Source organism: Eleutherodactylus coqui, chromosome 1, assembly GCF_035609145.1.
Source record: "Eleutherodactylus coqui strain aEleCoq1 chromosome 1, aEleCoq1.hap1, whole genome shotgun sequence".
In the NCBI taxonomy this organism is placed as follows: Eukaryota; Metazoa; Chordata; class Amphibia; order Anura; family Eleutherodactylidae; genus Eleutherodactylus; species Eleutherodactylus coqui.
The window spans coordinates 455,136,745-455,152,233 of NC_089837.1; the positions used below are offsets into that span (position 1 = coordinate 455,136,745).

General features: G+C 42.3%; 1 protein-coding gene across 1 annotated transcript in view; it reads right to left on the reverse strand.

Annotated features, from left to right (window-relative positions):
- Positions 1 to 15,489, reverse strand: part of ASIC1 (acid sensing ion channel subunit 1) — a 256,600-nt gene that overhangs the window by 57,749 nt on the left and 183,362 nt on the right. The window contains exons 4-6 of the mRNA XM_066593699.1: positions 14,248 to 14,398; positions 14,037 to 14,164; positions 11,854 to 12,004 (exon numbers count right to left, since the gene is read on the reverse strand). Coding sequence (XP_066449796.1) covers positions 11,854 to 12,004; positions 14,037 to 14,164; positions 14,248 to 14,398 — 430 coding nt within the window. The remainder of the gene's footprint in view (positions 1 to 11,853; positions 12,005 to 14,036; positions 14,165 to 14,247; positions 14,399 to 15,489) is intronic.

Consider the following 15,489-nt stretch of genomic DNA (forward strand, 5'->3'; position numbering starts at 1 on the left):
TATACACGAGCACGAACCAGCAGCAGCAACGTAAGATTCTCTCCTTTTTCTTGGCATAAATAAATATAAACATCTTAACATTTAATTGTGGACTAGAAATAGGCATAATCGAAATTTGGGGTACAAAAATAGGAAAATTCAAAAAGTTCAAAAGGCATTTGGGATTCATCATAGGGTGACCGTCTATTTTTAATTTCCCTAACTGACCTAGCCAAATATAACAGTTGACCTATTTCTCTAGGGGTTTTACTGAAAAATCTCCCAAAATACGTCTTTTTTTCTGCATGTAACCTTCTATTATTTTATCCAGGAAGTCCCATATGTATCTGCCCTATAATTCCTCTTTCTCACGGCCTCCAACATTGTCTTACCCTTCAAATGTTACATAGACTGGCATATTATAGTAGCAACATGAAAGGAAAGGAAATGTTAAAATGTCCCTAGGACAAATCGGCATAGAGGTAGAACAACTTGTCTCCAGTTTGATTTCATTTGTTCCTGGTGTCTGCATTAGAGGCCATCTATATGGGCCTTTTTTACTTCAAAGTAAACTACAGTAATACATTTCAAATTTGGAGTCTATTGGAATCTCCATCTAAATTTATATAGGACACCCCGTTGTATTGTCTTGTGACAGTTTAATTAAAATGAACCCAAAATTTGAATCTTGGGGCCCCATTTGCCAAATTAGTTTTTTTTATATAAGTCATAAAAGTTCAAATGTTTTGTTGACTTCATGCCAACTAATCCTAAGTGTAATGGGTGTTTCCCCATTCTATCAGACCCTGCACAGATCACCTTATTGGCAGGCTCCAAAGAAAGAAATATAATTACTAAATGCTATTTTCCTGGCTTGAGAGTTTATAATGCTTGCCAAGGCTGCCAGGTGAAAAATTATGTAACTGGGTACTAGGCACAATAAGGTGTCAGGGCATTAATAGAGAGTGAATGCTTCTGAAATAGGCAACACTACAAAGCTTCTCATACACATCTATATGCTTCAATGACACTGGTACGCATATATAGAGTCCAGTCTACAAAAACAGTAATCCAGATGAAAACTATTACAAGGATGTACTTTGTGCAAATAAGCACAATGATCAATAGCAATAAATATTGTTCACCACTGATAGAGTCAAGCTAATAGGCATAACATGTAAATGACCTTGAGTACATTCATGGAATTTTATCAGGGGTGCCAATTAGTGGCACTCTAATAGCCCTACTATTGCAGCTGGTGAGTCATTTACAATCCCTTGCAAACTTGAGCCATGTATTAGCTGCAGTTTCTGCTGTCCATATCCCAGCTTGACTGATGAAGAGGCTCTCGGTCTCGAAACGCATTTTATTGCTGGAATTTTATACAATAAACAGTATTTATCATTATTGAACTTCCAAAACTATTTTTATTGGTAGGTTGCACTGTGCACTGGGCTCTTTTTCACAGTTGTCCTACGCAATATCCTATGCCCACCCATCAGGTTAAGGTGTCCACCTGGATGGCAACACCTCCATTCAAGCTTCATATCCAATTTGTACTCAAGGTTTTCTTGAACCCCTCAAATTTTAAGGCACCAATTTGGAATAGCTCCACCTACTTTTTCTTCTCCATCTAGTTCTAAAAGTGGCAAATCAACAATCTGCTGATGTCTATGGTGATGGCATAATGCCTCCACACATCTGCTGTCAGTTGGACATTGATGAGACAGTTTAGATATCAACCTGTCCAATTCTTGGGTTTCTTCAAATTTTTACAATTCTTCCCTTTAAATAAAGGCCAGCAAATATATCTCGCTATAGCTCATCCATACTAAACATAAAAATGCCTGTTCAACTGTTACACTGTTATGTCTGTGGCCAATATTAGTTTATGGGCTTATCCACTTATCTGTATATTTTGTCCATGTGCAATCTGTGTTTACAACGGGCTGCACACGGACAGTTCACGGACCCGTTGACTTCAATGGGCTTTTTCACATATGCGATTTCTTTTTACGGACCTACAGTCCACAGGGCAGAGGAGAAAACATGCTGTGCAGTATGTGAATGATGTCAACAGCCAAGCAGGTGAGCGTGGTGGGCAGTGGCGGTGCTACATGGCAATATATCTATTCGTAGAATCTGTTCTCTTTACACAATCCCTTCAATTTATGTATTTTAGTCTGTGAATTTATTGAATATATGGTATTGTCATCTGATCCTATATTTTCTTACTTACATATGAAGCACAGACAACGATTCCAAAATTAGAATCTGTAGATATAACATTTCACGCTTTTCAATCAAGTCTTTTTTGTTGCATGTTCGTTGGAACAGCTCAGACCTATGATTAGCAAATATTAATTTCATCACTGAGCTGCCAAGACAAATGCACGCTGCTTCTTGTATTGATTCATTTAGAATTCCTTTCGCTTTCCAAATTTTATTCTTATAATTCATGAAATTGCTATCTTCAGAATCATTTTTCTTCTTCTTAAAAATTCTGTTTTCAACCGCTTCAGATTCCTCCCCTTTCATCTAAAATAAAGCTAAACAGATACATGTTCCTTTCAAAAGGTTATCAGAAAGCCATAATTCAGCTGAAGTAATTAATATTTTGGACTTTCCATCTCCTCACACTTTGTAGCAGTCTAATAATTTTGTGGTATCTCATAGTGATGGACGGTCACTTAACGTAAGCATATAAACCTTAATCTTAAATGCACTAGAAAGCAAATCACAATGTAATAAAGCAGAACAGTTTTATTTCTGTATTTGTTAAAGGGGTTTTACCGTGTAAAGGTTTGGAAACAAAGCTAGGTGGCTGGAAAATTGAGAAGTCAAAGATGTCTGTGTTAAATTATGCAGAAACCAGGTGCGAAGTCATCATAGTGGTCTGGGCCAAATGGAGAAGAAAAGTCTTCCAGTCAGGAATGATGTCTCCTTTGATCATTGGATATAATGTGCCTGTGTAAAGCTGATATCTACCACTATATGATCACTGTATGGGGGGGAGGGGGATTATGGTCTTTGTATAGTTCTTTTCTTCAGCAACACTATGAGGATATTATGCAGTTACGGTTTGCGAGTATTATCTGGCCCTAATATAGGGCCTAAATATTATTGATCTTGATAGTGGTCTTTATTCAGTGACCTTATGTTGGTATTAATCACTATGTGGTGGTATTATGTGGTCATGATCTATGGGTAATATTTGGCCCTCATATAAAATTATTATTATAATACTGTTCTTTGAAGTGGTCTTATTCAGTAACAGTATGGTAATATTAGTCACTATGTAGTGGTTATATGTGTTCAATGTCTGGTGGAATTATTTGGCCCTCAAACAGTGTTGTTATTGGCAATACTAGATTGACCCGATGTTCACTACGCGAACATAAAATCTTTCAACAGTGGTGGTTAGAGTGTCACTTTGTATTTGGAGCAGATATCGAATATAAAAAAGCCTACAAGTCTCTGTCTGTCTGTGTCTGTCTCTGTATCGCTCTGTCTCTCTGTCCCTCTCTGTCTGTCTCGCTTTCTCTCTATTGCTCTCTCTGTTTCTCTATCACTCTCTCTATCTGTCCCTCTATTGCTCTCTCTGTCTCTATTGCGTTCTCTGTTTCTCTATCACTCTCTCTCTCTATCTCTCTATTGCTCTCTCTCTGTCTGTCTCTCTATCGCTCTCTCTGTCTCACTATCTATCTCTCTCTTTCTGTCTCACTTCTATCGTTCTCTCTGTCTCTCTATCATTGTCTCTCTATCACTGCCTCTGTATCACTATTTCTCTCACTGTCTCTATCGCTGTCTCACTCCGTCTCTGTCTCTCTATTGCTGCCTCTCTATGTCTCTATCACTCTTTCTCTTACTGTCTCTCTCTATTACTCTCTCACTCTGTCTCTCTATTGCTCTCTCTCTCTCTGTGCCTCTATCGCTCTTGGTTGGGCAGTATATGGTGCAGCTTAGCAGTGTATGCTGCATTGCTTAGCAACACTTCACTCACTCCAGCGCATGCCTAAAGCACAGCAACGCTGCCCATAGATTTAGCGCCCCTGCACACTAGCGTTTTTCACATGCATTTTTTTCACACAATTTTGCAGCATTTTTTTAACGCGAAAGTCAATAGGACTTTCTAATGTTAAAAACACATCGCACAAAAATTGCAAAGCACAAACTTTTTGTGCGATGCGTGTTTAACATTAGAAAGTCCTATTGACATTCGCGTTAAACAAACGCAGCAATACCACGTGAAAAAAAATGCTAGTGTGCAGGGGCCCTTAAAGGGGTTGTCCCGCGCCGAAACGGGTTTTTTTTTTTTTTTTAAACCCCCCCCCCCCCCCCCGTTCGGCGCGAGACAACCCCGATGCAGGGGTTAAAAAAACAAACCGGAGAGTGCTTACCTGAATCCCGGCGGTCCGGCGTCTTCATACTCACCTGCTGAAGATGACCGCCGGGGTCTGCTCCCTCCGTGGACCGCAGCTCTTCTGTGCGGTCCATTGCCGATTCCAGCCTCCTGATTGGCTGGAATCGGCACGTGACAGGGCGGAGCTACACGGAGCCGGCATTCTGCACGAGCGGCCCCATTGAAGACAGCAGAAGACCTGGACTGCGCAAGCGCGGCTAATTTGGCCATTAGAGGCCGAAAATTAGTCGGCACCATGGAGACGAGGACGCCAGCAACGGAGCAGGTAAGTATAAAACTTTTGATAACTTCTGTATGGCTCATAATTAATGCACAATGTACATTACAAAGTGCATTAATATGGCCATACAGAAGTGTATAGACCCACTTGCTGCCGCGGGACAACCCCTTTAACATTGTAACTTTCAGCCCACCTTACAGATCCCTGAATGTATTAAAGTCACATTTGATGATTTTACGGCATCGGTGAGCGTGTGTGTCATCTAATGACCCCAACATCACCCACCAAAGTTACAGCAGAGGGGTCAAAGTGTGGTGCAAGGAAAAGCCTGTAGGCCTATTTATCTTAGATTAGTCTTGGTATAGTCGGTTCTGTTGAGTGACAGTATGGAGGTAATTATGCTTATGATGATTATAGTGATATCGCATATATGTGTCACTTTTACAAAAAACAAGACTTTTTTTAAATAGTGTACTTTTTTAAAAATAAACTTTATTAACGTTTATTCTATTATTTATTTAGACCCATAAGGAATGTCACAATGTGATGTTTGGTGTATATAGTACAACAAAGAATTATTCCCTGTGCATCTAAAACTGCAAAGCAATCCATTAGGCTGTGCTGAAGGCTGAAGGCACAGCCTAATGAGAGCTGCACCTGCAATTACCAGTGCTGGCCACTAAACAGGGATCGGAGCCATCCCCTTCTTCTCTGTAGTTTGTGTTGTGGCACTGAGAGCAGGCACCTGAACATCTGATCGGCCAGGGTTCCTGAGTGGTGGACGCCACCCAATCAACTTTTGGCGACTTACCCTGAGGATAAGTCATGAATAGTATTTGCCCGTAAAATCCCTTTAACATAGGCCTCCAGTCCTAATATGTTTGGTGCTTTGTAGAAAATTTGCTGCAGTGAGCTAAGCACACCACATTGGCTTCTGCCCTCCTACCACCTTTGTTGTTGTGGCTTGTGGTTTGCTGACCCTTGTCTATTTGTGTTTGTTGCACTTGTTGTTAGTTTGGGCACACCTACAACATGGGGCTGCTTTGTAATTTTTTTCCAGGGCCACTTAGAGTTCCCAATCCATCCCTGCCTATCATTGTACTCTCGGTTTGGCAAGATGTAAACAAGCAAGTTAGACATGGGAAGTGCACTCATGCTCCTTGCATTGTTAAACCACTCCGAGCTGCGCATGCAATGTGCTGCGGGCACCCGTTATTGGACTATGGGCACCACCGTATTTGTGATCTTCTTTCAACCCTACAAATTTCTGGAGCATTGCAAGCACACTCCGAGTATCATGGTCAAGTGTGACCCAGTAATGAAGACTAGCCTAAGCATGCGCTCCAGAGATGCTTGATACGATGCTGAACAGTCAGAGCATGATTGCTACACTATGAGCATGCTTGGAGTGCAATGCTGCATACACTTCAGGGTATCCCCTATCTTCTAGATAGGGGATATCTTTGTGATAGGTGGTGGTTTGACGACCAAGACCCCACCTGATCCTGAGAATGGGGCTAAGAAATGTCCCTGAGTGAATGAAGTGGTGGTGCATTCATTTCAATGGGATGTTGGAGATACTCAAGTTCAAACACTGGGCAGTCTCCCCGGGAGTCCCATTGAAATGAATGCAGTGGCAGCATCCATGTCTGATCACTGCTCCATGCATTCAGAGAGGCTGGAAAGCCCTATTCTCTATATTAGTGGGCATCCCAGCAGTTAGAACCTCGACTGATCTGCAAGTTATCTTCCCCATCCTGTGAATATAGATAACTTATTTTCAATGTGAAACTCTTTTACATACACTTCAACATGAAGTTGTCTATTCACAAGTAAAAGCCCGTCTGCAGGAGCATGACCACCGTGGCCCACGTCAGGCATGAAATAGACATCAGCATATTAAATCTAAATGACCATATTAGAAACAAGGTTGGGTTGTTCCACCAAGGGAACCACAAGGATCATTTTATTTACCTTATTTTTACTTGCTCAGTAATGGGGTGTTCGTATCTTGGCCAAACATGATAGGAATGCCACTGTGTACAAGGTTATCAAGAGAATGGACACAGCCGAGTGTGGCTGGCATACACTGTTTCTATAACTCCTTGGGAAGCGAATGGAAGTTACAAAAACAGCATAGAACAGTGAGCTGCACTGTTTTCACAATTTGGGAGCTGTGGAAGTAGTGTAGCTCTGTTTTCAGAGCTCCCATTGACTTCTATGGGAGTTGCGGAAACAGTGTAGCGCAGTGTGCTTGGCTGTTCCTGTAATCCCCGACCACTACATACAGCCGTGCCGTGTGAAATAGGGGCCATAGCACAAGATAGGTCCTAATCCCTTCATGAAGCTGGGTCACCAGTGAAAGGCACTGAGTGGGTGAATAAAGCAGCAGTGGCAGAAAGCAAGACCCAAGTTAGGGGCCTTTTACTCTTAATGATTACGTTCAGATTCTCGCTGGAGCTTGGGAATCTGAACAATGATCGTTCAGTGTAAATGCCTACATGTTTGTACGGGGTTCGAATTGTGTAGACATAAAAATCAAACAATGATCGGCTTATGTAAGCAGGCAGTAGTTCATCTATGAAGGACTGCCTGTTTACTGTGAATAGAGGTGGGCAAGCCAGAAAACTGTCAAACATGCTTTATGTCACATTTACTATGTGTTTTAGACAATTTTGGATACTTTTATTGCTGTGTCCAACAAAGCGGTGTTCCGTCATAAAAAAAAGGGCATGACCTAAATTGTTCCCAAAATTGTGCAAAGTTGCACCAAAATTTTGTGCAAACTAAGCCAACTAACAGTTGGTATAAACTTAGATTAGACAGTCTAAAATTTGACAGATTTACCATTTAGCATGAGTTGCTGTGATGAATCTGCTGTGTTTTAACCCTTCCCAATCCACTGTCTGACGTCTAAAGACGTTCCGATTGAAGGCTGTACAGCTTCTGATGCTGGAAGACGTCCGTCAGGGTATTCTTACTGTATATTACTGGCCACTCTGTTGTTGGGGGCCTCTCCAACATGTCCAATACTGCAGTACTGGCTCTAGCCAGCAGGTGGCGTCATTGTATAATGGCAGAAAGAGAAAACCCCCTAGGAAACCCTGAATCCAAAATTGGATTGCAAAGGGTTAACTATTCTAGTCTTCATTTGCACCTGTCTAACTTCTGGACACTAAAAAAGCCCCAATGACTTTTTAATGCATTAATAAAACTCACGTTTTGGGTGAATTCAACAGTGCTTTTTGTACACTTTTTTGCATCTTGGCATACATTTAAATAGCAGAATTCTGTGGCTACTTTACAGTGTATAGCTGATGCAGAGCGCAAACATACAATTAGTCATCCAGATGTAGCACATGCTAACTTGACATGTTACATGTTATTATAGCTCATCTACAATGTACTGCAATGCTGTAAATGGAGTTATCATGACACACCAATGACTACACCTGTACTTTTTCAGTAGCACAACTATTGGCACGATACAAAGTAGACCTCTGTATCTCTTATGCACTGAATGCCTCAGTTGAAAAAGAATCCTCTTCATTCTTACTTACTGTAAAGCATTCAAAAAATCAAACCACTTTTCTGCACTATATATAAAGGTAAAGTGGGATTTCTATTCAACTGAGACATTGCATGCCGGTCACAATTCTACTTTATATTCCCAGGTTCATAGCGCCAGAACCAGGTAGATGGGTGAGCGGATAGATATAATGTGCATTTAGTTATTATGGTACTAGAAGTTCCACACTATAGTCATACATTAGCTACTAAAATAGACTTTGGAAGGGAAAGGCTAACATTCTCCAGAGCCTAAAATGAGGAGAGATAAAACATATGTTTGATTGCTTTATAGAAGGATTTATTTTTCTGTAATATGTTCTGAGATGGATTTCAGCAACCTGTGGCTCTCTGGCTGTTGCTGATTCATAGTCCTCTCTAGCTGAGTAGAACATGCTGAGAAATATTGCTCCACACCCGAAGCACTGCATCCTACGCTTTTCTACTGCATTTCTATATATCACTTAATTTTATCATTTTCTCGTTAAGACTCAAAATGCATCCTCATAATAAGGTGGTTTCTAATTAGAGATGAGCGAACACGTTCGGCCCCGCCCCTTTTTCGCCCGAACACCGAACTTTGCGAACACTTCAGTGTTCGGGCGAAAAAGTTCGGGGGCCGCCGTGGCAGCGCGGGGGGGTGCGGCGGGGAGTGGGGGGGAGAGGGAGAGAGAGAGGGCTCCCCCCTGTTCCCCGCTACTGCCGCCCGCGCCGCCGTGCATCTCCCCGCCCCCCGGCGGCACCCGGACCTTTACGCGCGAACACTGCAGTGTTCGGCAAAGCCGGTGTCCGGGTGCGGATGTGTCCGTAACGGACATGTTCGCTCATCTCTATTTCTAATACATGATTATGTTATGGTGAAGATTTTCATCTAAATGTATGAAACATAAGTATATATGGTTGCAATGTCTGCGTGGGGGGTGGGGGCCAGTGACGACCAAATTACTTTCATTTTCTCCAATATTCAGCGGTAGCAAGGACATTCAGTGCAAGCACATGAGCCACTGGCAGCACATACACATGGTGCTATGAAAAATAATAAATGCTTGCCCATCAAGATGGTAACTAAACAGTAGTTCCCTCACTACTAACACAGTGGCCTAGTGCCACTTCATGTACCCAACAGGGTGTCAGTCTGGAGACGTCCTTCCCTGTCAGACTCGTGGCCTTACCGCAGCCTGGTCTCCCACAGATGTCAGGCTTTCAGCCTCTCACTCTGAGCCTGGCCTAGCTCTGACTTCTGGCAGCAGCACTGGTCTGGCATTGAGTTCTGCTCTCTCAGCAGCATCTCTGACTTCCAGCTTTCCAGCCCCAGCTTGAGGAGAGAATTGAATGTGTCTGGTGATTTTAGCTCCTCCAGACACCCTCACACAGCTGTCCCTGCTGATTAGAACACCTTGCCATAATATATATATATATATATATATATATATATATATATATATATATATTCTATCTATCTATCTATGCACATGATGATTTTGTAGCATTTCCAAAGTGCAAAAAATCAGGCACATGTCAGCTTACCCTAACCAGTTCTTAAGTTAAAAGCTATCAAAGCAGTAGTGTACTGATGATACCCTGTAGGTCTATGGGAAATGTTAGGGCCCTTTCACATGGGATGGAGTACAAAATATTCTGCAACAGTGTTGTGGAATATGGCCGCCTGCAGACAGCCGGGTTGGATCCCGCTGCGAGAATTCTCGCAGCGGGACCCGAGCCCCTGCAAGGACTAGCGCTGCACTCATCTGCTCCGGCTCCGGCTCTGTAATGTGCCAGCGAGCCCCGCACAGTAATAGAGCATGCCGTCTGTATAGGATTGCGTTTTCTAACGCAATCCTATGGCAGCTTCCACGGGCGGAAATTCTGCGCGAAATCCCGCCGTGGAATTTTTCGCCCGTGTGCAGGGGGCCTTAGTCATCCCTGAATTCCGCACCAAAATCCACACTGCTAACTATATATGTTGATACAGAATTGCCAGCAGGATTCTGTGATTTTCAGTTTTGCACTCAAAAATTGGAAGTTAGCACTGTTGCTTAATCATAAGTGATGTACATTTTACTGTTAAGACATATGCCAAGTATTTTCAGAACGTGACAGATCTTTTTAAGGGGATTCTGTCGGCCATTGTTGAAGCGCAAAACTGCTGACAGATATACATAGGGGCCATGGAGAAGGAAGTTAAGATGCCATTAGTAAATCCTACAGTAGCCATATCACAGAGAAATTCATCTTTTAATTGGAGCGCATGTGTCCTCTGCTGGGCTTTTTCCTCCGGTGCTCTCCCATTCTGTCTACTCAGATGCTCTACAACAATGACAGACAGCTGTAGCCAGTGATGGATTATCATGGGGGCCCATGGACACCCAGAGTGCTACTATGATAATCTACCACACCAGTGCTTTTAAAATACAAGGCAGTACATCCCTTCAGGGGCTTTGTCCCGGCTGTAAATATCAAAAGTGACCTGCTACTGCTTCCAGATGCCGTCATGGAGGACAGGCCTCCCCACTGATGAGCATAGTGCCCGAGGAGGGGAGAAGGGAAAGACTGATGGTGGCTGCAGCAGGAGGAGCGGATCATCCATCCAGAAGCTGCAGCTAGTGACATATATTGAGGTCCACTAAGACTGTAAGACAGTCTAAAAGGACTCTAAGAGGTAAACTTGGATCTCCTGAAATTTCTGGCAGTCTGTATTCTGTATACGCAGCAGCTTCAGCATACTCCCTGGCCAAACAGGCTCAACTTCTTGTTCTCTTCCACAGACCTCCTTACACCTACTTTGCCCCCCACCCCACCAACTCCCCTCTAGATAAGGTCCCATCCTCCCCCCACAGAACTCTTATCATCCTATCTTACACGTGTCGACAGAGCCCCTGCTACCTTCTTCCCCATCTTCTGCCGACACAGTCCCCCTATCCCGCCTCACCACAGAGCTCCTACCATTCATTTATTATGACTCCTGTCTGGCCCCCATGCAGCCCCTGCCACTTTTTGACCCCTGCCCACTTCTCTGTCACACAGCCACTGACAGCCACTGACAACTTACATCTGCTCCCTGACACCCACGCTATCAAGTAACTGGCTGTTTGCTGCCCACAAATCCCTCATGGTGACCGTGAGCTAAAGTGCCACTGGGCAGGTAGCAGGGGAAGAGTGTGATAGAGGGGGCCAAAGTTTGGGGACAGCCCAGGACCTATGATCTACCTAATCTGCCACTGGCTGTTGCATTCTCCTGATTAGATGCTACAGCTGTCAACCACTGCTATAGAGCATCTAACTGTCCACAGTGGGAGAGCACTGGAGGAGAAGTCTGGTCCACAGAGAACTTGCAATGGACGTGCCAGGAATTAAAAGATGTCTTTCTCTGTGTTTCGGCTACTGACAGCTTTACAAAAAGTATCTTCACTCTCTGCTCCCCAAGCACTATATTGATCTGTCAGCAGTTTTGCATGGGCAAAACTGCTGACCGAATCCATTTTAGTCTATTTTTGACTTGATATTAGTGTTGTTGTTCACCTTAGGGTATCTTTCCATCATCTAGTGGGGTGTGTGAGGTTGTCAGATTCATTTTTGCAACATTGATTTGATAGATTACACTGGAAGACAGTAACACTTCTCATTCCAATTTCTAATTTTGAAAGAAATTGATAAGATACAGTACCGGGCATGTGCACCATGCGACAATTACAGTTCTCCACCAGATACCGTGTCTCACAGTCGATCCGACACGCAGAAATACTGTATGTATCAAAGAACTCTGACTCCATGGTACTGGATTTGCAGTCTCCCCATGGTGGGGGCAGGTATGTTAGCTAAGAAATAATAAGTAATAGTGAGTTAGAAAAATTGACTGCGGGAGAGAGGTAAGCTGACAATCTAACATGAACTACATGATGACATATAAATGCAACAGAACTACTGAAAAATTACAAAGGATATATCATTTATTGAAGATAGTATATTTATATAAATCCAATGGGTCAATACTGTAATCCTGATCTTCTGTATCCTTTTAAAGGGGGTTTAATTCAATGTCTCTATGGACATCACATAATTACCTTTAAATCAATAGCGATTTCTGTCCGCCCTCACAAAGTGCTATATATCCAGAATTACTCCACTTTTTCTGAAGGCTGCATGGTTAGCCATTCACTAAAATGGCCCAACAATGCTCCACTGTCGCTTCATTTGCCTCTAGAGTTTCCAGTACTATTATATAATACAGGATGCCCATACTAACAGACAATGCAATAAAAAAAATGAATCAGTCTATCTGTTAATGGCACTAATGCTGCAGGGTGGCAGTACTAAACACTGAAAGTCATGAGGGCTACCAATCTGGGCCTGGGCAATAGCTGAAGTTGATAAAATAAATATAGTCATGATAAAAACTAAGCACACCCTCTTTGAATTCCATGGTTTTATGTATCAGGAAATCATAAAATTTCAGTTATGTTGAGGTCTGGACTTTGGTTGGGCCATTGTAACACCTTGATTCTTCTCTTTTTCAGACATTCTGATACAGATATGTTTATGTGCTTGAAGATTATTGTCCTGTTGTATGACCCTGTTTCGGCCAAGCTCTAGCATAGGCCCAATGTCCATGGACGGATTTTCGCTGTGGAATTCGTGGCCAGGCGCCCACTGCGAATTCCACAGCAATATCTGTCCATATACACGCTAGGTTAAAAGATTCTCCCCTGCCCACAAACGGAAATCAACTGTGATATTCCGCTCGCAGGGGAGAACCGCAGAATGTTCTATTTTGTGCAGAAAATTGCATGGACGGCTTCCATTGCAGTCAACAGAAGCCATCCATCCCGCGGCACTTCTGCAGGAAGCACTGCAGAAGTATCACGGGAATCTGCATCAAAGCCCAGCGCCGCTGCGTCAAGCCCTGTACTGCGCATGCACGCCGGATCGCCGGCCGAGACACTTGCAGCGGATCCGGACAGGTGAGTATAGAGTCTCTGGGGGGCACCAGGTCTGATTCTGCTGCGAAAATCCGACCTGGCCGTGGGCAGGAGGTCATACTTTGGTATACAGAGGTATACAGATTGCAAAGTGTCTATGTCCTTTGGCTGCAAAACAAGCCCGAATTATCATCCATCCATCACCATGCTTGACAGATGGTATGAGGTGTTTCTGCTGATATGCTGTGTTTTCACCAAATGGGCTGCCAGCCAAACACCACACTTTAGTCTTGCCTGGCCAAGGGACATTGTTCCAAAAGTCGGGTGGTTACTCAAATTCAACTTTGCAAACTTTAGCTTTCTTCTTTTTTTGTAAAAAAAAAAAGAGGCTTTTCTTGGCAAATTTACATTATAATGGCTGAAAAAAAAAGAATCAAAGTGTTGTAATGGCCCAGTCAATGTCCAGACCTCAACCCAACTGAAATGCTGTGGTGGGACTTAAGAAAGCTGTTCATAAGCAAATACCAAGAAACCTCAATCAACTGAAGCAAAGTTGTAAAGAAGAGTGGGTCGAAATAATATGAGAGATGATAAAGTCATACAGAAAACAATTACTTCAAGTTATGGCTGCTAAAGGTGGTTCTACAAGCTATTGATTCATGGCGTGTACTTAATTCTTGCTTCTGCATCTTGGCCTAGTTTTTGTTAAATAAATAATGACATGGTGTAATTTGTCATGTGTTTTTCATCTAATTTACCTAACTTCACCTAACTTAGAGACTTTCCATGGACCAAATTTTTAGTATGCCCTGATACATAAAAACCATAGAATTCAAAGAGGGTGTACTTAGTTTTTCTCATGACTGTACATGTCCATTAATATAAGGACTATTTCATGGTATGTACAATGTAATACAAAGTATGTACTCACTCGCTGCTCTTGACAAGATACAAATGTTTGGAATCCAGGGGCCACACCAAACCCCAACTGGTCAATGAAAGGAGGTTCATCTTGACTGTGAATCTGAACCTTGATCCCAGCCTCAAATGAGGTCTCATCTGCAGAGTAGATATACAGTAAATAATCAACTTCTCCATCAATATTGGTTAGGTCAATGACAAAAAACACAAATCTTACGGACCTGTCTCTCCCCACACTGGCAAATATTCATCTTGTTGTATATCCAGCATTAACTCCAGACCATTTCCTGTACCTCCTTTGGTAGTTATTAATGGCGGACGTCCATTCTGGCCCGAATTAAATGTGTAGCACTTCCCATATCTTGTAAAAACCTGAGATGGAGATAAAAATGAAAGACTTCATAAAACAGACTGAAAAATAGTCATTTTGGGATTCTTCTCGCGGTGTCTAGGAATTAAATCAGTGAAATATTTTTTGGCAAAATCGTGAATTTATTGTCCTCTCAAGTTTAATAATCCATGGTCCTCCTGATACCCAGAAAAGAGATATGTCACTCCTTCACAAGACGAGGAAAATCTAGATATCTCTTCTACAGAGTAACAAGAGGGGAAGTAGGACAGAAGCCTACAAAATCATAAATGTCATATAACACTGAATAACGGTTCATCCTCCGACAATTCACATGCTACAAGCCAAATGGACAAGCAATTAAATTTTATTTGAAGACACGGATCTCTTTATAGAATTTTCTGAGATAATCAGCTTGTCCTGTAGAGTTAACACTCAGCCTTGGAGGCACTAAAAGATAAAGTGTCCAGTCCAAGTTCACAAAGAGAGACAAGTCGTATTATTAAAGTGCAAATAATAGAAAACACTTCTTTACTGTTTGTGCTCAGTTAATCCACTGCATCCATTACCAGGGCTTATTGTGACTGAAGAGGTCATTAATGGGTTTTAAATAGAATCAGACATATTCTTGTGAGTCAAGTGCATAAATAGCTGTTAGCAGGATGGAAGAATTCCAGCCCTCATGCTGAAGATTATGCACAATTCCCAATATTTGTACCAAGAAACAGATACCGGGGTAATATAGCCCTACATAGATTGCTCCACACATTACTTACAAAGATATCCATTTAAGGGGACATTAAGACCATAAAAAAACAATTATTGTGAAATTGCTACACAGTAAAATTAAATTACTTCCATATGCTGCCCTTGTGCAATACATCGTGGTTCGAAAGGGAAACAAAAACATTTGATTATTTTTAGGAAGATTGAATGGAGGCGAAATTGGTGATGCTTTTCATCAACACTTTGACTCCACAGCAGTGTTTCAACTCCAGTCCTCAGGGACCGCCAACAGGTCATGTTTTCAGGATTTCCTCAGTATTGTACAGGTGATGTAATTATTATCGGTGCCTCAGACATTGCCACAGATGTTCGTACTATAGGATATCCT